At 34.3% G+C, this 25626-nt stretch overlaps 1 protein-coding gene across 2 annotated transcripts in view; it reads left to right on the top strand.

Annotated features, from left to right (window-relative positions):
* Window positions 1-4316: 4316 nt before the first annotated feature.
* Window positions 4317-25626, top strand: part of LOC145327994 (uncharacterized) — a 41795-nt gene continuing 20485 nt past the window's right edge. Inside the window, exons 1-17 of one of the 2 annotated variants that reach the window (XM_080171524.1) lie at window positions 4317-4451; window positions 10349-10498; window positions 11491-11589; window positions 12012-12143; window positions 12707-12801; window positions 13035-13122; window positions 13719-13774; window positions 13972-14093; window positions 14450-14538; window positions 17193-17255; window positions 17807-17924; window positions 18238-18299; window positions 18753-18820; window positions 19457-19555; window positions 20228-20311; window positions 20800-20976; window positions 22018-22263. In XM_080171524.1, coding sequence (XP_080027650.1) covers window positions 10396-10498; window positions 11491-11589; window positions 12012-12143; window positions 12707-12801; window positions 13035-13122; window positions 13719-13774; window positions 13972-14093; window positions 14450-14538; window positions 17193-17255; window positions 17807-17924; window positions 18238-18299; window positions 18753-18820; window positions 19457-19555; window positions 20228-20311; window positions 20800-20976; window positions 22018-22263 — 1701 coding nt within the window. In that variant the 5' untranslated portion in view covers window positions 4317-4451; window positions 10349-10395. Of the gene's footprint in view, window positions 4452-10348; window positions 10499-11490; window positions 11590-12011; window positions 12229-12706; window positions 12802-13034; window positions 13123-13718; window positions 13775-13971; window positions 14094-14449; window positions 14539-17192; window positions 17256-17806; window positions 17925-18237; window positions 18300-18752; window positions 18821-19456; window positions 19556-20227; window positions 20312-20799; window positions 20977-22017; window positions 22264-25626 lie in introns of both variants that reach the window. The other variant, XM_080171525.1, reaches the window with a different exon arrangement.

Below are 25626 nucleotides of genomic sequence, written 5' to 3'. Positions count from 1 at the left end.
CAGGGATAAGTAAATCAATAATAAATTGTTTCCACTAAAATAATTTAAATCTTTACAAACAAAGTTTTCTTGTAATGTAAAGGTTGATTATGTTATCATTTAATGACCTATAATTGTTTATAGTACTCCAAGATACTATCATGTTTTTAAAAAAATAAAAAAAATAAAAATATTTGCAAAAATTAAATTTAAAAAAAATCTTAAATTATTTTTAAAATATCTGTTTTTACCTTTAAAAATACATTTACTCTTAAAATGAGAAAAAAGTTGTATTTAATACAATAAAATTTCTTTAAAATTATGATCGGTTTGCATAGCATATTATTAGAACTGTTATGAATAGATTATGATTAGACCTTTTCAGAAATACTACTATTCAGAAAATCTACACAAATGCAAAATCTACGCATGACCGAAGCAACTCTAAAATCAAGTCCTAAAAATGTAAGTATGTCCATAAACATTATACTGTATCAAGCATTTTTTCAACAGATTTACTTACAATTTTGCTTTTACTCCTATACATTTATATTCTGATTATTCAGTTCTGACACTATACAAGTGTTAATGTCCGTTGTCCTACCGTTTCAGAGCTTCGCTTGTATGGATGTTGCTCATCCTCGTTTTGTTATGAAGCGTTAAGGCCCAGATTCGAATATATCATCCCCCTCATGACGCATTTAGGCCCCTCAGGGCTAACAAAACTTGTTCTAATCTTATATTTTTTATTTTAATATCCGCGGAAAGCTGTTTATAACTCGATGTGATAAATAATTATTAAAAAATGAAAGATTTATTCAAAAATATGTTTATTTTAAAATACAAAAACAATTATATTGTTCAATTTATAGTTAATAATTATAGAATTTTATTTATTTCAATGATTTTTCTTTAGGGGCTTTTCTTTTATAAGCTTGAGATATTCTTTTTTCTTCGTTTCTTTCAGGAAGCTTTTTATAGTGCCTTTAAAAATAACGTCATACTGGCCTGTCATTGGTAATTTAGTCTCTGTATTATCATTGCTCATTTGTATTGTATGACGTCACTTTTTATATAGGCACTATAAAAAAATTCTTCTTTCAGTATTGGGTTGTTTATTACACTCGTCCCCAAAGCCTTAAAATAAAGATTCCTTGTTCGTTGGCATAACAACCTTGAGGACTTTTATTCAATTTTGATTGGTTGGTTCATTTAGTTTAGTGTCCAAACGTTTCAACCACTAATTGTATCTACAGAAGAGGTAACTTAACCCAGCAAGACATTTCGCCGTGGAGTCGCCTTCGAGCTCGTGCAATATATGTACCAAGTCCTATGCTACCTCGAATCCCATTCGCCTTGAATTAACACCTAATTTTTGGGCGATAAACGTTGGAAAATCGTCCTTTCAAGCAAAAGGTAGCATGCGAGTTCGCCATCGATATCGTAGCAGAGTATGGGGCAAAGTCGCACAATAGTAGCATAAATTAAAATGCGTCAAAGGAGATCTCGACGGCGACTCGAAACATTTCTTATACGAACTCTTAAATGCTCCAAACTCAGTGGGAAGCTATAATCATAGAGAAAAGTGGAAGGCGCATGTAGGGAGAGGGGGGGGGGTCGAGAGAGAGAGACAGAGAGTCAAAAAGAGACAGGGTGAAAGAGAGAGAGATAGAGAGGAAGATAGAAAGAATATGTCATTCTCATACATGTCTCTCAATTTGTTCATGTTTTAACTCATAGCTTAATTGAATAAATTTTCAACATAGCAGAAATCATACCATTATCAGCTTAATATAATGATCATTAAGATATGTTTCTATAATTGCTGTTGTTTAAAAAAAAAGAATGCCTTTTAAAAATAACTTTTTTCACCAAAGACTATCAACACTTTATAACATTATGTATGACCATTTTTATTGTTTTCAGTTCGAAAACAGAAAGATTGATAGAGTCTTTAAAAAATTATTTGAGTCCCTAGTGGCAAATTTATAAACTATATTTTTTCCCTATCAATTTTGATCATGGGTTGATTGTGTGTTTGATGGATGTGTGTGTTAACACCGTAAAATGCTACGTTTGAGCGACATCGCGTTTTTTTCTTCTGCTAGTGTGGTAAGCCGAAGCGTTTCAGCTCACCGGTTGCGAGTTCGAATCCAACGAGCCCCTAGCCTTGAAGTATTCTACCAAAACAAACTAGCAGGATTTACTCATACAGAAATTATATTTAACTGAATACATTTACAATGGGTGGTTACTATATATATACAAAATAGATTATAACAATAAGTTAGGTTTGAAGGGGGTGTGGGAGACAAGGGCGTAGCCCGCGGCGGTAGACATCTGTGGGGTAAGCTGTAGTAAAAGGGAAGGCACCATCTCCCGGTTGTATAGTTGCCTGAGGGGCGCGGGGTTGCTAAGTGTCCGTGCCCCTCCCCTATTTAGCCAGTCCAATCTGACCGCTGCGCGACGGGGTCATCTGCGGTCATGAGGTGAATGGTGATATAATAGGATTAGTGCAGAAGGCTTGACTTGATAAGCCACTGCGTAGCAACTCTGTAAACTACCCGTCCGTCTGCTGCCGTATTACCACACTAGTATTTTCGAGGTCGCCAAAGTTAGCAGAAAAGCTAATAATTTATGAGGTAGGAAGCTACTAAAGTAGGAGCTCTAAAATACTAGCTAGCTACCATCTTACGAGCTCACAAAAGTTCGCCAAAATGCTACTCTTAGAAATATCGAAAAAGGTAGCATGCTACCTTTTTTTTAAAAGGTTTCGCTGGGTTTGTGTATCATCATTGGGGATATACATTATTTTATCGTACATTGTCTTATCCCTTTAGATCCCTGAGAATTCTTGATCTAACCCCTGCTGGTCAACTTCTCCTGTCTTGAATGGGATAGCAATGATCATTTCTGAATAAGGATGACAACATCCATAAAAACGAGGCTCTGAAACGGTAGGACAAACGAACATTAACTCTTGTAGAGTGTCAGATCTGAATAAGCAGAATATACCTAACAAATAACAAAATTGTAAGTAAATTTGTTGCAACACTACGTAAATACAGGATGTTTAGGGACATATAATTTTATTTTTAGAACTTGATTATAGAGATGCTTCGCTTATAACCTTGTACCTTGTTGTAATAGGAATAAATATTTAAAAACTCAAAAAAAAAATCAGATAAATTGTATAGTGGTCCAAAGTATAAGATTATGGCCACGGGTAAACTAACTATCTTAAAGCTTAAAATTCAATTTCAAAGGGGCATAATTCTTCAATAATAATGCAATTTGCTTAATTAATGGATTTTTTGGGCCAAGGTGGCCTAAACAAAAGGTTGTTGCTTAAGATCTCTGAAAAGTTAAACACAAGACTTTTCTCAAGATTTATATACCGAACAGATCTATAGTATATACATACACTATGACAGACAACTACCTCCCTTTCTTTTTCAAAGACCTATTATTTTCTGCTACTTGTCTGTGTTAATATACGCGACACCATTGGTTGGTTTTCATTGCACAAGGTGGTTTGATGGGGGAGATACAGTTATTTAACCCTTTCTCCCTGTGGTGTTTTACTCTAATATTTACCGAGCCTTCAACTTGTGACGTCATCTTAGCACAATCTCTTATTGAATTTGGGGATACAAATAGATAGATGTCTGACAATAAGCTGTCATGGGTAGAAGCTACTTGATTACCATGTGAGAGATTATTAAACTAAAGGCAGGACGATAAAGGAAAGTTGCTTAAAAATTTCAAACTGTACTCGTCTATATTACGAAACGAAACAAAAATATTACAGTTTACCTAATGATATTTTTATTTTTAATAGAACAAACTATTTAAATAAATCAAAATCATATTTCATAAAAAATATAGAAACATCTAGCGGATCATAAAAGAACTACATATTGCATTTTTATTTTACGATTTCAGTTATTGCTGTAAAAATGGGAAAAGAGATGAAAATTGATGGAATTAGAAAATAAACAAATATTTTTGAATAAAAATATAAATTTGCAGGGTTTGTTAAGAAACAGGTAAATCAAATAAGGACAAAAGATAATCCAAATACAATGACAGCCATTTTTCAAATTTCCCGCGGGACGTCCTTGAAAACAGGAGTGAGAGGTCGTCTTTTCCATTGTTTCCCTCGAAATGCAGACAAGGGTATACAAGTTTTGTAGATTTGTTTTTGTAAAAAATTTTTTTTTTTAATATGTTAGTTTTAGAAATTTGTTTTTAAGAAAAAAGTTTTTAAATAAAATTTTTTTTTTAAATCTACAAAACTATGTAGAGACTCAGTACCCCCCTACTATGTTGTCTAGATTTTGTCTGCCTTAATGTTTTCAACGAGCAGCAGACATTGTTTATATATCACAAGCAGAAATAGACAGAAAATCAAAACATTACAGAATAACAGCAAAAAAAAACGGCGAAAAATCGGTGTTCCGCGGCTAAAGGTATGTGTTCTCTAGTGTTTTTACCAAAAATATCGCCGAGATGGCGAAAAATAACCCAATTATGGCCAATTTTCCCCGTTATAATTTCAGACCTTTGTTTGTAGTCTAAATATGGCGGCTTTCACTAATTTACAATCAGTTTTTTTCATTAGATTTCATAGAAAAAGCTTATTTTGCTTAATTTTATACATGTTTTAGTCAATTTTCAAGGTAATTAACGAATTAGTATGATTACATATTAAAATTAGTGAAAATTAAGTTCAATTTTCGAAAAAATTGTGTTTTTTGGTTATTATAAAATATATATGTTTATTTTTGAAAGTACACAACACCTACAAGTTTGGGAAAGCTTGCAAAAATTATGTAATTTTGGTGAAAAATCATTATTTATGCAAAAATATTACAATTTATTATGTTTATATTTCATTATACTATTTATCTATGAATATCTTATAATATTTATGACTTGCTTTGCATAACATTTGTAAGTGAAAAATTGCGCGCCTTTAAAATCTATTTTTACTTATGTTTAAATTCCGGCCTTTAATATTGGCCTGCTTGGGATCCTTGTTTCAAGGAGGTTTGGCCGAGATTTCCTGGATTTTGACTAGTGATCATCACACGAATCAGTTAACCAAATTTAAATGTGAAATATATGACTGAAGACTGTTTTAAATTTTCCAGATTTTAATTTAAAATTGCGATGAACATCTTATTTTTGGAAGATTCGACCGGGCTAGTATTGCTTGATTCACTTCTACAAGAGATATGTCTAAAATTATAATTACTTTCTACACTGAATATTCCTAACCCACTAACAACAAATAACCTAATTTGCAGGAAATATATATTCCTGTTGTAACTAACATCTTAACACCTGATAATACAGAGTTTGCATATTGTAGCAAGATAAGATTGTCCAGTTCATTATTTTGATAAAAAAAAAAGATACCAAAAGAAAAAAATAAACAAAACAAAATAAAAAGAAACTAAAGAAAATTTATCACTATTTTGATAAAAAAAAAGATACCTACCAAAAAAAATACTTAAACAAAATAAAAAAAAAAATAAAAAATATAACCTGGACACCCACCTCTGTATTATCTTGTAATATTCAACTGTGATTTATTTGTATATTCATTCTCACACATCCGCGAGGGTGCCCCGTACCTATCACGTCTCGGTAGGGTAGGGGAGAGGATTGGATATACCTTATGTTTATGTTGGGAGCTGTGGAGTGGATAAAGCAAAACTAGCTGAGTCAAGATTATAGTTTTAAAACTAATTCTGCCAAAATGCCAAACATCAAGAAAAAGTATCCCTGCATTGAGTGCAAAGAAAACGTCGAAGAAAGCCAACACTCTGTTCAATGCACAATATGTAGTAGGTGGATTCACAAAGATTGTGGAGTGGGGGATAAACTATACAACCTTATCTTGGAGATATCTGAATCTATGGGCAGTCACTGCTGGTCTTGTGAAGGATGTGGTATTGGTTTGTCCAAAATGAATAAAATGGTTCAAAATCATGACAGAGAAATCAGAGAACTTCGGAAAGATGTGGATGAGCTGAAAAAACAGAAACCTGATACCAAGAATCTGGACAACAGAATCACATCCTTGGCTTCGGATGTAGCAAATCTTAAAACCCAACCTAAATCTGACAATGAAATTGTTTTTGAAGAGTTGTCCCTGAGAGAAAGCAAAAGGTCAAACATAATGGTGTTTGGTATAAAGGACCCGAACTCAGAACTTGGAGACAATGCTAAGAAAAAAGTTGATGAAGATTCTGTGCTTGAACTTCTGCAAGAACTAGGTTTTAAGCTGAAAATGAAAGAAGATATCAAGTTTTTAGCCAGAGTTGGTAAAGCTTCAGCTAAAAAGCCTATTGTTGTTGGATTTAGGAGCCAGGTGGTCAGAGACAATATTCTGAACAGTGCCTACAAACTTGGTGAAAGTACTTTCTTCAAAGATGTATCCATATCTCCCGACCTCACGACCAGACAACTAGAGGAAGATAAGAGAGTATCTAGAGAAGCTGAAGCCAAAAACAAAGAGATGATGGAGAATGAACCAAATGAAGCAAAAAACTTCATATGGAAGGCTCTTGGACAAAGAGGACAAAGGTACCTGAAAAAAGTTGCCCTAACAAATGCAGAGAAAGAAAAAAGCAAGAAAATACCACCATTACGTCTGAGGATCCCAAGTCACAAGAGAAAATCAGAAATGGAGAACGAGGAGGAGGAGATGGAGGAAGAGCTTCCCCTAAGCCAACAGAGAAAAAAAAGTCACAAACAGTATTAAATATTATTTATCTAAATGCTCGCAGTATTGTTAGTAAACTTGATGATCTTGAATTACTTGCTAATGAAAAAAAACCTGCTTTAATTTTGATTTGTGAATCTTGGTGTAATTCTAATATTAATAATGCTTTTCTCTCTATTGACAATTATTATCTTGAACCTAATTTACGTTATGACCGCTGTGATACACAATTTGGCATTGGAGGTGGCCTTCTTGTATATGTAAGAAATGGCCTACGTGACAATAAATATGATTTTAACCAATATTGTACATTTAATGTAATTGATGATTCTGACAACAACATTTTTACTGTAAATCTTATTTATCGCTCACCCAATTCCACACATGAAAACTTAATTAAACTTTGTAATGTTATTGAAAATAGTAATGATAATGATTTTAATCTTTTTATTGGCGACTTTAACATGCCAGAAATCAATTGGAATACTTATAGTAGTAATTCTTCAAAATATGCTCTGTTTACTGACATTTTAAATCAAAAATTTCTTCATCAACTTGTAAATTTTCCAACCCATAAAAAGGGAAATGTTTTAGACCTTGTTTTAACCAATAAACCTGACTGTATTTTAAATATTGAAAACCTTGGTAATTTATCTAATAGTGACCATTGTATTTTAAGCATTGATGTTTTAACCTCATATGACAATAATGAACAATGTGATTATATTTTAAATTGGAACAAAGCTGATTTAGTTGGTCTTTCTAATCACTTTACTAATGCTAATTTAGTTGCTGATGTATCTAATCTAGGTGCTAATGATGGATATAACCTATTCAAAGATGTTATACATGAAGGTATTGAGAGATTTGTGCCCAAAATTAAAAGAAGAACAACATCACGCCCTGTGTGGATGACCAGAAATGTCATCAGACTATCCAGACAGAAAAGAAGAAGATTTGCTGAATTTTGTGAAAATAGAACAGATGAGAACTATAGAATTTATAAGTCTATTGAAAAAAAGTGTAAAAAAGCAGTGAGAAACAGCAAGAGAAAGTTTGAGAAGAAAATTTCAAAAGACTGTAATCAAAAAACCTTCAATTCATATGTTCGTAGCAAAACTAAACAAAAAACTGGTGTTGGACCACTCTTGGTTAATGGCAAAATTATAAATGACAATTTAAATATTGCCAAAATCCTTAACTCACATTTTTCCAGTGTTTTCACTAGAGACAATTCTAACTGTGAGGATATTCCTTCAAAGCCAAATATAGAACCTTTTGAAAATTTTAGAATTTCAAAGGAAATGGTGAAAAATAAAGTTATTAACTGGAAGAAAAAACATTCATGTGGCCCAGATAAAGTTACAAGCTATATATTGCAGACATTCCAAGATGAACTAATCGAACCTTTGACAATAATCTACAACAAGTCTCTACAATCAAGTGATGTGCCTGCTGATTGGTTAATAGGAAATGTTACACCTATTTATAAAAAAGGCAGTAAACGAGAACCTTCAAACTACAGACCAGTCAACCAAACAAGTGTTCCAGGCAAAATTTTAGAATCTCTGATAAAAGACAAACTTGTGGAACATCTGGAAAATTTTGAATTAATTTTGCCATCACAACATGGTTTTACTAAAGGTCGTTCATGCACTACAAACTTGCTTGAATTTTGTGAGAAAATATCAAACTGTTTAGACTCAAATACACCTGTTGATGTTATCTACCTAGATTTTTCAAAGGCATTTGACAAAGTGCCCATTTCAAAGCTTCTCGCCAAAGTTAAATCTTTAAACATCACAGGGAAAGTGTATGAATGGATTAAAGCATGGCTTACAGACAGAAAACAACGTGTTGTCCTTAATGGTGTGGAAAGCGATTGGTGTATTGTGATTTCAGGTGTCCCACAGGGCTCAGTTTTAGGCCCTATCCTGTTCCTGATATACATAAATGATATTGACTTATCAGCTGACAAAGTCAAGTTCCTCAGTAAATTCGCTGATGATACCAAACTTGGCCACCCTGTTAAATCAGAAGCTGACAGGGATCTTCTTCAATCCCAACTAAATGCTCTGTGTGTATGGGCCAAAGAGTGGGGAATGGAGTTCAACGTGGAGAAATGTAAAGTCCTGCACTATGGCAGAAACAACAAAGAGTATCAATACCAAATGTACAACAAGATACTGGAGAAAGTGGACTCAGAAAAGGATATTGGTGTTCTTGTTAATAAATCAGGCAAACCTAGTGAACAGTGCATCAAAGCATCAAGAACTGCAAATGGTATTCTGTCCCAAATTTCAAGAACTTTTCACTATAGGGATAAGAAAGTTTTTCTTGATCTCTATAAGAGACATGTCAGAGTACACTTGGAGTATGCCACACCTGCCTGGTCCCCTTGGCAAGCAGGTGACTGTGAACTTCTGGAGAAGGTTCAAAGGAGAGCTGTTAATATGATTTCTGGACTTAATGGCACCTATGAAGAAAAGTTGAAGCATTTAAATCTTCAAACTCTATCACAAAGAAGATTTAGAGCAGATATGATTGAAACTTACAAGATTTTAAACAACTTAAGCAATGTTAATCCGGAAGTCTGGTTCACAAGATCAAACCCCAACAGAGTTTCAACCCGCTCATCTGTACCTAACCCAGATTTGAACTTAAATCTACCTTTCCGCAGAACAGAGATTGGCAAAAACTCTTTTAGTTCTAGAGCAGTAAGAGGCTGGAACAATCTCCCAAGCGAAATAAAATCTTCTACCAGCCTGGCTCAATTCAAAGTAAAGATTGACAAACACCTGAAAGAAGCTTGACTTTTATGTTAGCACCTCCTTTATGGCCCTAAACGGGGCTCGTCGGAGTATATATTTATATTATATTATTATTATATTATATATGACCTAAATATGGTATTTTTTGCTTTTATAAGATAATTATAGCTTAATTTTTATAATAATTTATTAACATTTTAATTATTTTATGAAGAATTATAAGTTTTCAGTAAACTAAGACCGTTTTATTGTTTGTTGACTATTGCACAATGTTAAGAAACAATTTAGTTTTAATTACAATCAACCAAACTTACCCCTATTTTAAACCCTATCTAAGGAAAACTTCTTAAGTATTTCTCGTACTAAAGCTAGATAAACTATTGGCCCAAACAATCAAAATTGTTTTGGTGTTGAATTCCGCCCCCCTTTGCTTATTTCTTAGTTTATTTACATTTTGAGAGTAAACTTTTTTCGTGTGGGGGATTAAAAATAACCCTATCTGATATCATATAACTTGAAAAGGACCAACATTAAGCTTCACTAGACAAATCTGACAATCTGTGTTCGAGATCATCGACCATTTTCCCTAAAGTGGCTAGTTGTGCAAGAAATCACCCCTTCCCCCGCCCCCTATCCTACCTTATTTTCATCAAAGAATTAAAGAGGATAGTTTTTCGTTACTTGATGTTAAGTCAGGTTAGGTATGGTTTTATAGGATACTGGGTCGGGAATAAATCCTCCCCACATATTTATTTTGAAATTATTTTTTAAAAAAGGGGTGGGCGGGTCAGTGCTCGATAGATATTTTCAGGGAAAACAACAGATCTCACTGGAAAGAAACATACAAACAAATTTACTTTAGGTTAACCATCAAATTCTGCTGAGTGGCGTCGACAAATCATCCGCAGGATGTCGGGCGCAGGAAGCAGAGCCGGACGGTCCAAATCAAGCGCCGTCTTGGAGGGACTAGACATGCTGGCCGCTGTCGCCACACAGGAACTGCAAGGTGGAGGTAAGTTTTTATTGTTGTATTGTCTACCATGCAACATTGCAAAGACAAGGGGGTGGGGTAAAAAGTGTTTACCCCTCTCAAACTTTAAAACTCCTCTATTTACCTACCCTCCATAATATTATTAAAAATATTCCATAGGAACTCTACCATGCATAGACGTCTAAGGGTGGGGGGGGGGGGGTGAAGGTGTGTTTAACCCCCTCAAACTTTCAAACTCTCCTCATTTTTCCCTCCTCAAAATTTAAAAAAATTACCTATGATTACCCCCTAAAAACCCTTACAACCAGTCATTTTACCCTCTTATAAGCTTTGACCTATATATGCCATAGTACCATGTATGGGAATAATATAAAACCCTTGAAAAGCGAATATTTCCAAGAACTGATCCTGTCCTGATTATGACGAGATTTCTTTTATAATTCACCTTCATATAGTATCTGAGGGTAAACTCGTAAATCTTCACCTTGCAATTGCTCAGGTCTTTCAGAAAAGGTCGTACAAACAACATGTTGGTTGTCTGATTAGTGTTACTTTACATTACGTCCCAGGAGACAAGACTTCTCTTTTCTTTAGCTGTCTTACTTGAAGTTAAAAACAGTGTTATGGACCGCAGCCTTGCCCTTACGAGATAATTCCTAAGAAACTCCCTATGAATAGAATTGCAGGGGTGTAATTGTATATTCTGCACAAGATTAATTTTTTTCACTGCTACAAAATTTTTTATTTTTTTCCCCTCCTAGTTTTTTCCAGCAAAGAAGGCCGATAAACTGGAAAAATATTTTGAAAACTCTTTATTTCATTCATATTATCCCCCCTCCCACATATTCTTGTAGTTTTTTTTTCACCAAAGAGGGTAGAAAAATGGAAAAAAAATGCTTTCAGTTCTTTTAATCTTTTACATTTTTTTTCCTCCAACCACATATTCCCCCTCCCCCCTCAGCAGGGTCAAATTTGCAGAATATACACCCCTGTAAATTGTGAAAATTTTGTAGGTAGCTCGAGTAGCCAGGATGGAAGTGAGGATGGGGGGAGACAGGGACAACCCGGGGGTAGGGTCACACGCAGACGAGGTGCTGTTATGGCTAAAACAGGTATTATATACAATGGGAGGGAGGGACATTTGGCTGTTTATTACACTAGTCCCAAAAGTCTTAAATTTTAAGTTTTCTTTTTCGTTGGCTTAACAACTTTAAGGACTTTTATTGAATATTTATTGGTTGGTTCATTATGTTGAGTGTTTAAACATTTCAACCACTAATTTAAATCTACAGAAGGGGTACTTTTGTGTATCATCAATGGGGATGTACATAAATTCATCGGCCATTGTCTTATCTCTTTAGATGCCTATACTATACAGCAGAAAGTGATTATAATTCTGCAATATATATATTCTATGACAGTTGTTCTACTTTTATTTTAAAATTACAGACTTTCTTAACAATTCATTTAAATTTAATATTCCATCAATCTTAGTAAACATAAACAATGAAAATTAATGCAAATTAATTTTCAGGCAAAGTGGTTTCTCAAACAGCAACCCCAACCTCATCAGCTGGCAGCATCAGCAGCTTGTCCTCGACACCCAAGAGGGCCAACTCTGACAGCATGGAGGCCGTCAGCCTAGAACAGATGTCCACAATGTCAGGTATAACTATCTATCTATCTACCCAAGAGGGCAAACCCTGACAGCATGGAGGCCGTCAGCCTAGAACAGATGTCCACAATGTCAGGTATATCTATCTATCTATCTACCCAAGAGGGCTAACTCTGACAGCATGGAGGCTTTCAGCCTAGAACAGATGTCCATAATGTCAGGTATACTCTAATCACGGATATAGGGGTAGGACGGACAAGGAAGGGAGGGGACATTGGGTTGTTTATTACACTAGTCCCCAAAGTTTTATAATAACGTTTTATAATTCGTTAGCGTAACAACTTTTGGGACTTAAAATTTTAATTGTTGGTTAGTTTATTAAACGTTTTAACCACTAATTGTAATCTATAAAAGGAGTAATTTTGTGTATCACCATTGGGAATGTAATTGTACATCAATTTATTATCGGCATTTTGTCTTATCCCTTTAAAGATGAAACACAAAATATCATTTTTTTATCTAAACTACTAGGATTGAAAATAATATGTTTGGTATTTACCTATAGATTTAAAAAAAAAAAAAAAAAATGTCAAATTTAAAATCTCTGTTTTCAGGCAACACTCTTGTGAAGCTATTTGCAGAGTCAGATTTTAACGAGATGAAGCGAACATACCGATACACTTGTAACCTTTTACCAGCAGCCTGTAAGGTAAGGATACAGCTGACTGTCATAACGTACGAACATGCCCTTAATTATGAATAGCTGTGCGTTTAAGTATTAAAATAGGGGGAAAAAATCTTGATAAAACTTTAAATGGGTTAGATTTTTGTATCACATACAACCAACTCTAATGTTATAAGACCATGTATGGAAGTTTTTACTTTGATATTATCCTTTTTTTGTCTACTCTCATATTTGAAATAAAAATTTATTTATTTTAGGCTCAATTTCAAAGTTTTGGTAGCGAGTCTAAAGCCAAGAAAGAGATTCAGAAACATATGGAGCATCATGTTAAACATCTTGTCAAAGGTAACTTCAAAACAGGGTCATGAAACTACTTTTCTTACCCTAATTTATCTATTCCGCCAGTCAAAAATAAACTTTTAGATACCTCTTTCATTTGGAAAAAATGTATTTAGTCTTGGAAAGGATCAAATTTACTAGTAGACAGTTTAAAACAAATAGTCTTTCTTAATTCTCTTTCCTTTTCATGGAAAAGAAATGGGTAAAATCATATAAAAATATATTCAGAGCACTCATTATTTTTTGTTATACTGAAAAAAGTTTTTGTTTGGGTGTTTTGGAGGTTCTTAAGGCTTTGCTTAAGGGGGGGGGGGGCCCGGGGGGGTATCTACTTTTAGAATACAAGATTTACTTTACTTTTTCCATCAAATTTTTTCCATCAAACTGCCTTATTAAGCACAGATTCCCACCTCCCATTTTTAGTAATTTTTTTGGTTCATTACTTAATTCATGTTAAAAATTTTCTAAGAATATGGGGTTAGAAGTACCTAACAGGAACTTTGAAGGGAAAGAACATATTAATTTAAAACAAGGACGACGTAATTAATAGCATTTAAATACCAAACAAACAAACAAATATTAATTTTTTTGTTAAATTTTAGAAGGTGACTTCAACTTTATGGCAGAACCAACGGGACAAAAGAACAAGAAAATTAAGGTAATAGTTTTTTCTTGCATCGTATTATAGACAACTTTCCGCTGATATTTAAAAAAAATGTAAGAATAAAAGTTTTGTTAGCCTTATCAACACTAGGTGTAATATTGTTTTATTTTCTTTTATTTCAATATATTAGCGCTTTTAGTTATCTATACAATGATTTAATTGTCACTTTTATTATTTATGTAATTTCCTAGGAGAAAGAAGTGAAGAGCATAGCACCTCCTGTAATAACTAAACCCGCCAAGCGAAGAGTTGTCAAGCCGGAACCAATAACTGCTACAGAAAAAGAAAACACAGTTTCTTCGAATTGTAAAAGGTAAGTTTTTTCAATTCTTTTTCGTGATTTATCTTTTTGTATGGTCTCAAGAACGTCAAAAACAATGGTCTCCAAAATGTCTGTCTGTCTGTCTGTCTGGATTATGGTCCCAGCTTTGCAACTCATGACATCTTCTCTGAGATAATTTGATTTAAATTTGTCTTAAAGTATCAAAAGTAATTTCCTGTCGTTATACTTATGAAATATTTTATACGTCAAATTATTAGGTTTTTTTTTGTTTTTTGTTTGTTTGTCTGTTTAGAATTTTGCCTATTTTGTCTTTTTTGTGGATTTGAACTTTTTTATAGGAGGGGGAAAAATCTACTAGGTAAAATCTATTGTATTAAAATATTCAGACGAAAAGAAGATTTGAAGCCAACCCTGAGTGAGATATCAAATGAATTTGGATCCAGAAGATTTAGCGTCAAGAAAGAAAATGAACCAGGTTTGTATATTAAAATTTTTAAAAAACGCTTTACCTATGTCCAGAGATGTTTTTTTAGGCTATTTCACTGCTGTATATATTTTACAAATTTACATTAGGGGATTTTTTCCCCCGGCTTTTTTTAGAAATTTAAGTAGTGCAGCTGAAATAAATATACCTTTGGGTTAGAAAACCCTTGTGTTAAAGTTTGAACTGCATAGGACAAGTCTTTCGCCCAGTAAAATCATTTTTTTTTAAATGGAGAGGTTTCGTGATTTTTAACTAAAATTTACTATTTATTTTTAGTTTTTTGTTCCTTTTTCAGGAAAATCCCAATTTTTTTCCCACATTTTGTTAACAAAATAATAGTAGCTACTCTATAATTCGAAATTTCCGTCTGTCTGTTCGACCGTCCGTCTGTCCGTCCGTCTATCAGACACAAAGATGGGGAAACTTGATTTTCTTGGCTCTTATGACAGATAGAAGACTGAAACTTTTTGACAACATTCTCATAACTATGGAGCATAATTAACTTTAACACATCCATGGCGGTCGGACTGCTTATTAGCAGGTTTTAGGCTATTTTTGTATTTTACATTTTTCACCACAACTTTGGTATTTATAGTCCGATTTTCAAATTTTTTTTAGTTAAGAATATCAGAATTAATTTTCCAGTTGTTAAAATAAAACATCCATGGTGATCAGACTGCCTTTTAGCAGGTTTTTGGCTATTTTTATATTTTTCCTAATATCTTTGGTGTTTTTGGTCCGAATTTCAAACTTTTTTGAGATGACAGTATCATAAAATTTTTCCTATTGTTCTGTCTGAGCATCCAGTATGTAATTTACTTTAACCGTTGGTATGTCAGGTCAGTCACCATACAAATTAAAATAAGGTTTTGTGTTTAATTTTCTCCAATAAATATATTCTTGATTTAAAAAATAGTTTTTCATTCTACTTGTACGTATTCCTATCCATGATTTTTGTTCTTCGCTACTTTAGATGTTGCCATCCTTGTTTTTGTATGTAGCTTAAATTATCAACAAGGAAGACAACATCCTTAAGTAGCAAACATCTGGAAAAAATTATCTGTAGAGTATGTCATATATTTAAATAATGATTAAATTAATCCCTAAAAATTTCAGCTGTTTATCTTAAACAGGAGTCAAGGAAATCACAAAACTTGAAAAACTAGGAATCGATCTAGCACCCCCACCAATAGGAATATCTTGATTAAACTTGATGGAAATATGTAGACTGTAAACTTATTCAATCCCTGAAAATTTCAGCCGTCTATCTTGAATAAGTTTCAAAACAATCATGAAAACTCAAAAATCTAGGAATCGATCTAGCACCCCAATTAATATAAAAATCTTAATGAAAATTAGTGAAATTATGTAGAATATGAATCTATTTAATCACTAAAAATTTCAAAAACGTAAAATACAGGAATCGATCTAGCACCTCAATTAATTTGTATTGTTTTTGCTTAATTTTATGCCCTTTACGTGCCTAAAACTTAATTTATACCATTAAAAATAATCTGTGTTTTCATTTTTTCCCCACCATATGTCTTTTTTTCAGAATATAGAAGAAAAATAAATAAAAAATGGTAAAAAATCACGAAACCTCTCCATTTTAAAAAAAGTGATTTTACTGGGCGAAGACTTGTCCTATGCAGTTCAAACTTTAGCACAAGGGTTTTCTAACCCACAGATATATTTATTTCAGCTGCACTACTTAAATTTCTAAAAAAGCTGGGAAAAAAATCCCCTAATTTACATACATTGAATTTTCTGAAATTACTTGTTCATACAGTTAGGGAGTTGAATCCATTTTTATAGAAGCAGAACTATAATCTATGATTATGGTTTGGACCCTCTAAAACTGTAATCTACCCTTCCACTTTCCCCTTTCTTGGTGAAGATATCTTCAACGCCGATACGATTTTTGAAATCTAAGATTCCACTTTTGCCTCTCTTGGTGAAGATATCTTCAACAAGAGAGACAAAAGTGGAATCTTATATTTCAAAAATCGTATCGGCGTTGAAGATATCTTCACCAATAGAGGGGAAAGTGAAATCTTACATTTCAAAAATCGTATCGGCGTTGAAGATATCTTCACCAAGAGTAGGGAAAGTAGAATCTTACATTTCAAAAATCGTATCGGCGTTGAAGATATCTTCACCAAGAGAGGGGAAAGTGGAAGGGTAGATTACAGTTTTAGAGGGTCCAAACCATAATCATAGATTATAGTTCTGCTTCTATAAAAATGGATTCAACTCCCTAACTGTCATAGTGTTACAAAATACCTAAAAAAAACATTGATTGCCCCCTGAAACATTTGGAGGGGTTTAAACGTCCTTTCACAACCCAATTTTAAATATGTGTTCCAATCCATAGATATAAATATTCAACAGAGAAATTAGCGCTTTACTTACACAGTTACTCAAATACACACTGTTTTAGTTGAAGACATAGTAAGTGATGCTAAGCTCTTAGAAAATGGCTTTAAAAAATCTTCTGAAATAAATTTTAAAAATCACTAAACCTCGATTTTATAATATAAAGAAATGCTTCTATGAGCAAATAAAAGGACAGACGAGCTTATCATTTATTTCCATATAAAAATTAATGTTAAATAGATTAATACATATATTTGTTTTCTTTTTAGGTTGCTCTGTAAAGACTGAAAACACTAGGGGACAAAAAACTACCAAAAAAGAGAAAATTAAAGGTAAATATCAATCAGCATATTTTATGTTTTCCTCTAAGTACCTTGTCATCTGTTCTGTTCAGCAATTAACCCGCCCTTCCCCCTTCGGCCTAAACTTTTAAATAGATTAAAAAATTATGGGGAGGCTTTTTTCCCCAACTAATTATATAAATAAGATAGGGATGTGGGGGGGGGGATGTTTTTTTTGTGAAGATTCCTTTAATTGTCAATATACCCATTTCTTCATAAAGTACTGAGACAGATGGAGGAACGGACACAAACACACACACACACACACATACACAGACAGACAAACAGACCGACCTACAAACATATTTCATTTAATTACCTATTGTGACAAAAAAATTACATGTCGTCTACTTTAGAGCGCCAGTTTGGGCGGCAAAAAATTCGCGCCAAAATTTTGGCGCGAATTTCAACAAATATGGCTAGTAAACTAATTAAATTTGACAGACACACAGACGACAGCCGCAAAGACAAATTTTTTCAAGATAACTTACTGAACATAAAAATGAAAAGAAAGCACATTAAATATAAAATAAACATCTCAGGTGAAAGAGACTCTGATTCTGACATTGAGAGCCTGGATGGAAGGACAGGTCCAGCAGGTCCTGGCAGGAACAGAACCATTGATGAGGACCACTGCTACGCTCACAGGATTTATTCCAGGTAAAAATGAACTTTAATTGCTTAAACTTTGTCTGGAAGTTTATAGCTGTATAATTATATTTATTGGCGTTTTTAAAATTGTAGGATGGTAATTTATGTAGGATTTTTTTCTTGGGCAGGTTTTAAGTTATTCTGGGGGGGGGGGGGAGGGGAAAGATATGGCAACGAGAAAAAAAGTTAGGTTGCTAATACAGTACTCATTCATTGGCAAGTTCGTTCATCCAGTAGTAGGGTAGGGAATGGGGTAAAGGTACATGATATTGATTAATTATCTTGTGTAACATCCAAGTAATAATATATCCATTATTAATAGGATTAAAGACGAGAATGTGAGTGACACAGAGTCAGACCCAGAGGCAGAGGAAAATTATTCAGGTACACACAAGACTTAATCTCCAATTGACCTTGACCTATAAAATCTTTCTGTTTATTTGACAATAGCTTAAATCTTTGTTAGTCTTACTCAATTCTTATCATTGTTAATGATCTTTTCTAAAGAGAAAACAAAGCTGTAATTAAGTTATGTAAAAAAATATACAATTTGGATATCTTGTCCATAAACACTTGGTTTTGGATAAAAACTAAAGAGAAAAAATACAAGAATTGGGTTGAAATAAATAGTTTAACTATATAAATAGCCAAAAAAGATTTTCTGTGTCACCATTTAAATGGCTAAAAAAAGGTTTCCTGTTTTGCGCTGCTTATAATCAAACCATGTTTCTAGGCTATGGAGTCCACCATCCAAGAACAAAAGGATATGACCCAACTATCACCCAAATAATATTAAATTAGTTTGTAGTGCTACTTTTAATTATGTCATTTTTCTAGGCTATGGTGTGCACCATCCGAGTACAAAAGAGGCGGAGGAACAGGCTGAGGTTGTCAGTGCAGTACAGGTACTCCAACAGACCAGGCATCAAAAGGGATAAGACAATGGACGTTAAAGTGATGTACATCCCCAATAATGACATTCAAAATAATCCCTTTTGTAGATTGAAACCAACCAATCAAGAGTCAGTAAAAGTTCCAATAGTTGTTAAGGCAACGAATAAGAAAATATTGTAAAACTTTGGGGACTAGTATAATAAACAGCATTTTGTCCCCTCTCCCCTCTGTAAACCAACAGACACACAGAAAGACAAACGGGGACAGTATTCAACTTAACGATTTCGTAATCCTTTATCATATAAAAATCATTAAGGCTTAAAGCTTTTTTTTTTTGGGGGGGGGGGTCGACTTAATGTTTTTTTTTATATAAAAATTGCTTGTGGACTAAACAGAGTTTGGTGTAGATTTTGTATTTGGAAAAATTGATTAAAATAGATTAAAAATTGGCTAATAGCGTGGGAAAAAAAGCAAAATCTGCTAGCAGACAAGGGTCTCCACTATGCACTGGGGCCAGATAGTTTAGTTGTCTAGGTGATACATCTATACTCATTCGTTTATTGTTAAGGCCATTACTGATTGTGAAGTTGCAGAGTACATGATAGTCTGGTATAATATCCAAGTAATAATAAATCCATTATGTTAAGGCCATTACTGACTGTGAAGTTGTATTTGATGTTGGGCCCACAGGACAGCTAGAGGGGGATTATTCTGCTTTCAATGTTCCTACAGTTATTCAACAAGAGGTAGGTTCAGGGATGCAGGAACGTCCAAGCTTTTTATTTTAATGGGGGTAAAATGAGGGGTCTCTAATGTTTGAAAGGGGGGGGGGGGCAATCTTATGTATTTTTAAAAATTTTGAGGGGATAGAATAAGGGGTTTCAACGTTTTTTGGAGTGGGGGGGGGGGGGAGGGGTAATCATCCTTTACCTCCACCCTTGGACGTTTATTATGATGGATACAGGGATTGGGCAAGGTATTTAAAAATTTAAACTTTATGAAATTGTTCTGATATTGGTTTCTTGAAATTGGAGAGAAATGTTTTGTGGGACACAAAACAGCCATATTGGTCCAGTGGTTAGTGAGATCTTTCAGTAATACACATAGACAGAAATACTTCTTCTTTAATAAGATTTAGTAGCTATGCTCCTAGAGGTTTCTAGGGTCACTTGTGGATAGGAGGGTAAAAGGGGTAAGTCAAGCTTTCAATTTACATTTAGGTTTTTCTCCATGGATGATTTCTCTTGGTAGGATGTAGGTAACATCCCTCAAAATAAACCATTCTCTGGACCTATAAATAGCTTCACCGAAAAAGTAGAACCATATCAGTCATGTGCAGGTTAGCAGTTCTCAAGCTACAAACAGACAGACCTCCTGCCTCTTAGAATTGTCACGCGTTTGACATGTAAACTATTAAGGTTGAAGTGTACGACACCCCCACGGCGGCTGCTCCCCCTGTTATACCCATGGTTAGTGAAGAAGTCAGTATTCAATCTACACAGGTATAAACTTCAACAAGAGATTATATTTACTTAAAGGGGCTGACAAAAAAAAACTACCTAATTATAGCTCTTTCAGCTATTTTACAACTAACGTAATTCTCCAAAACAGCTGGTTTTAATACCTTGTGCTATTTTTCTTGAATTTATTAGCTTGTTGGCCTGCTTCAATATCAAATCTTTTAGATATGTTTTGTGTAAGTAAAAGTCTGCTTTTTCGTAGTAAATACCACCTTTTTATCCCCCTCAAATATTATTTTAGATTTATTTCGCTTGTAGGATTTACCGCTTGCCTGTGTCCAAATGCCCTACATATCCTATTAGAAATCATGCGTAAAATATATATTTTTCGCGCATTTTTATGCACTACCATATTCTTTGTTATTCTACATATATTACAATTTTATCAGCCTTCTTATGCTAGTTATGAAGTTAGTAGCGCTAGGAAAATTTTTGCATGGGCAAAGATTACAATAGATCCAATATTATAGATTGCCATGCCACCCCTACCTCAAGTCCCCATCCCGCCACACCAGCTACAATCAATGAATCAACAGCTGCACCACAACCCTCACCCCCACCACCAACCGCAACAGCAACAACATCATGACACTTCTGAGGTTATCCAGTGGACTGAGGATAATGAGTTCTTGTGCTATACTGAAGAGGTATATTTGTTTTAACATACACTAGCGGCTACGCCCCTGGAGGCATCTAGGGGAACTTGAACTTGAGAAGAGGGAAGTTGAATTCCAACGGCCAATTTTAAAAGAAAAAGTTCAAAAAAATTGTCCGATTTCTACGTTGCGTTAAAAAAATTTAGAATTTTTGTCTTGGGAGAGTGGTGGTACCCTCCCCCAAAATAGTAAGTTATTCTTCCCAGGACCTATGAAGAGCTACCCTGTTAAGGAGAACCCAATCGGTTCAGCGGTTAGCGAGATCCTTTGGTACAGACAAATAGACAGACAGAAAAACACACATCCTGTTACTTTATGATAAGACTAAAAATCATAAAACTTTAACTACCAAACAGAGAGAGAGGGGACAATGGGCTGTTTACTACACTAGTCACCAAAGTTTTATAATGACGTAATCTTATTCGTTGGCTTAACAACTTCAAATGAATTTTGATTGGTTAGTGCTAAACCAAATGGAGTTCAAACATTTCAACTAATAATTTTAATCTACAGAAGGGATAATTTTGAGTATAATCATAGGGGATGTACATCAATTTATCGGTCATTGTCTCTATACCCAACATCAATCTTTGGTTTTAAATATTTTTAAGGGGAAGGGTTAATACTAAATAAACCTTTGAATTTGATTTAGAAAATTAAAGAAAGATAACATTTTTTTCCATTTTTTTATTACATAAATGTTGGTTTGGCGATTTACTCATATCTAAAGTAAAAGACAATGTACGATGAATTGATTGTACAATTACATCCCCAATTATGATACACATAAAAATACCCCTTATGTAGATTACAATTAGCTAATCAAAATTTATTTCAATAAAAAGCCCCTAAAGTTGTTGAGGCAACGAATAAGTAAATCAAATAAGTTAAACAACTTTTGGGACTAGTTTGTATTGTATTAAACAGTCTAATGTCCCCCCCCCCCCCTCCATGGTGGTTTATGCTCTTGTTAAGAGAATTAGCATAAATCTTCATAAATAAAGGAAATAATTTTGATGTTAAAAATTCCAGGTTACTGATAAACCACGAACAGACACCAGAAAGCTAAAGAACAAGCGGACAGCTGCGGCCGTCAGCCTGGAGGACCAGGCCGCCGCGCTGGAGGCCATGGACGAGCTGCGCGGCCGTGGCGCCACTACCGATGACCTTGTATGCCGGCTGTGCCAGCCGCCGCGGCCGTTTACCGCGTATTCAACCCTGTTGACGCATTACAGAAGCCATGCCGGGCTCCGGCCCTTTGAATGCCAGATTTGCCAGGTAGAGTAGAAGGAGAGATAGGACAATGAACTAAAAATGAGTCTTCCCCCCTCAAACATTATGAACTCGTTCTGCTATTAGTAGATTTAAATCGTTTGCCTGAGAGTTAGAAATAGGATTAAAAGGAGGATGTGCTTAAGGACCATTTGGGCAGGGGGGGGGGGGGTTTACTCGAGAACCCTTAGAGCTAGAGGGAGCTAATTTTGGATATAAGCTTCTATGGGGCCAAAGTTACTTTTAAAATTATCGTCGACCCCCCACCCCCCCCCAAAATTTTTTTTTTTTTTGGGGGGGGGGGTAAAAATTTTTTTTATTGCATTTCTCGCCGAATCAGGCAATTTGGAATCATTTGAGACCATGTTATTTTTTTCAAAAATTTTTCGCCTTACAAGCAACCCTGCGGGGGGACTTAGTCATTTTTTTCAAATTCTGGTTTATGAAGGTATATCTTAAATACAGTATGCTACTCTCTTAGTTTTAAAGATAATTGGATGAAATCTTTTTGATTGTGTCACTAATTACCCCAAGTTTTGGTATCTTTAAAAAAAATTGGCGGCGGGACCGCCGCTCCCGCCGTCCGCCACCGTTTTCCGCCGCCACCAAAAAAGAAATTTTTTATTGCATTTCTCGCCGAATTAGGCAATTTGGAATCATTTGAGACCATGTTATTTTTTCAAAAATTTTTCCCCTAACAAGCAACCCTGCGGGGGGGACTTAGTCATTTTTTTCAAATTCTTGTTTATGAAGGTATATCTTAAATACAGTATGCTACTCTCTTAGTTTTAGAGATAGTTGGATGAAATCTTTTGGGCTGGGTCACTAATTACCCCAACTATTGGTATCTTTAAAAAAAAACGGCGGCGGGACAACCAACCCTGCGGGGGGACTTGGTTATTTTTTTCAAATTCTTGTTTATAAAGGTATATCTTAAATACAGTATGCTACTCTCTTAGTTTTAAAGATAATTGGATGAAATCTTTTTGATTGTGTCACTAATTACCCCAAGTTTTGGTATCTTTAAAAAAAAACGGCGGCGGGACCGCCGCTCCCGCCGTCCGCCGCCGTTTTCCGCCGCCACCAAAAAAGAAATTTTTTATTATATATATTTTATTACTCTCTTAGTTTTAGAGATAATTGGATGAAATCTTTTTGATTGTGTCACTAAGGGGGGGGGGGGAAGTTTGTACAGTTATAGGAAATGAAATTCAGTATAAAAGTTTGGGAGGGCCGTGTGGGCTTGTTTTTATAGTTATCAACCTAATTCTTTTTGTAGGCTCTCTTATATGACTGGATGTACACATAAAACTTTGAAAATTGAATTTCGGCACTTTCCTTCTTGGGGCTTGTGGAGCACAAAAACCCCCCAAACACTAAACATATCTTTAAAAATAAGCTCAGAACGCATATTTTAGTGTTTGGGGGGGTTTTGTGCTCCACAAGCCCCAAGAAGGAAAGTCCCAAAATGAAATCTGTAATGGATCGTTGATTCAGTTATGTTAAAAAAGTATTATTTAAAAAAATCAGGTTGATATCTTTAAAAATAAGCTCAGAACTCATATTTTTAGTGTTTGGGGGGTTTTTGTGCTCCACAAACCCCAAGAAGGAAAGTGCCGAAATTAAATTTTCAAAGTTTTATGTGTACATCCAGTCATATAAGAGACTTTACAAAAAGAATTAGGTTGATAACTATAAAAACAACCCCACACGGCCCTCCCAAACTTTTACACTGAATTTCATTTCCTATAACTGTACAAACTTCCCCCCAGGGAGTTTGGGAGGGCCGTGTGGGGTTGTTTTTATAGTTATCAACCTAATTCTTTTTGTAAAGTCTCTTATATGACTGGATGTACACATAAAACTTTGAAAATTTAATTTCGGCACTTTCCTTCTTGGGGTTTGTGGAGCACAAAAACCCCTCAAACACTAAAAATATGAGTTCTGAGCTTATTTTTAAAGATATCAACCTGATTTTTTAAAAATAATACTCTTAACATAACTGAATCAACGAACCATTACAGATTTGAATTTCTGCACTTTCCTTCTTGGGGCTTGTGGAGCACAAAAACCCCCCAAACACTAAAAATATGCGTTCCGAGCTTATTTTTAAAGATATCAACCTGATTTTTTTTAAATAATACTTTTTTAACATAACTGAATCAACAAACCATTACAGATTTCATTTTGGGACTTTCCTTCTTAGGGCTTGTGGAGCACAAAAACCCCCCAAACACTAAAAATATGAGTTCTGAGCTTATTTTTAAAGATACCAACCTGATTTTTTTTAAATAATACTTTTTTAACATAACTGAATCAACGAACCATTTTAGATTTCATTTTGGGACTTTCCCTCTAGGGGCTTGTGGAGCAAAAGACCCCCAAAAACACTAAAAATATGAGTTCTGATCTTATTTTTGAAGATATCAACCTGTTTTTTTTTATGGAAACTTTTTTAACATAACCGAACTAGGGAACCATTACAGATTTAATTTTAGGACTTTCCTTCTAAGGGCTTGTGAAGCAAAAGACCCCCAAAAACACTAAAAATATGAGTTCTGAGCTTATTTTTAAAGATATCAACCTGATTTTTTTAAGGAATCTTTTTGAACATAACCAAACTAGAGAACCATTACAGATTTCATTTTGGGACTTTCCTTCTAGGGGCTTTTGGAGCAAAAGAACCACAAAACACTAAAAATAGTTCTGAGCTTATTTATAAAGACATCAACCTGATTTTTCTAAATAATACTTCTTTAACATAACCAAACTAAGAAACCATTACAGATTTCATTTTCGGACTTTCCTTCTAGGATCTACTGGAGCAAAAGACCCCAAAAACACTAAAAATGGGACTTTCCTTCTAGGGGCTTCTGGAGCAAAAGAACCACAAAACACTAAAATTATTAGTTCTGACCTGATTTTTTTTAAGATCACTTTTTTAACATAACCAAACTTGGTAACTTTTACAGATTTCATTTAGGGACTATCCTTCTAGAAGCTAGTGGGGCAAAAGACCCCCAAAAAGTATTATTTTTTTAAAATCAGGTTGATATATTTAAAAATAAGACAAGAACTCATACTGTTAGTGTTTTTGGGGGTCTTTTGCTCCACAAATCACAAGAATGAAAGTCCCAAAATGAAATCTGTAATGGTTCGTTGATTCGGTTATGTTAAAAAAGAATTATTCAAAAAAATCAGGTTGATATCTTTAAAAATAAGCTCAGAACTCATATTTTTAGTGTTTGGGGTGTTTTTGTGCTCCACAAGCCCCAAGAAGGAAAGTGCCGAAATTCAAATCTGTAATGGTTCGTTGATTCAGTTATGTTAAGAGTATTATTTTAGAAAAATCAGGTTGATATCTTTAAA

Source organism: Acartia tonsa, chromosome 9 (genome assembly GCF_053477335.1).
Source record: "Acartia tonsa isolate MP-2025a chromosome 9, ASM5347733v1, whole genome shotgun sequence".
NCBI classification, from domain to species: domain Eukaryota; kingdom Metazoa; phylum Arthropoda; class Copepoda; order Calanoida; family Acartiidae; genus Acartia; species Acartia tonsa.
The sequence above is the reverse complement of the archived record's forward strand: the minus strand, read 5'-3'. Positions and strand labels throughout refer to the sequence as shown.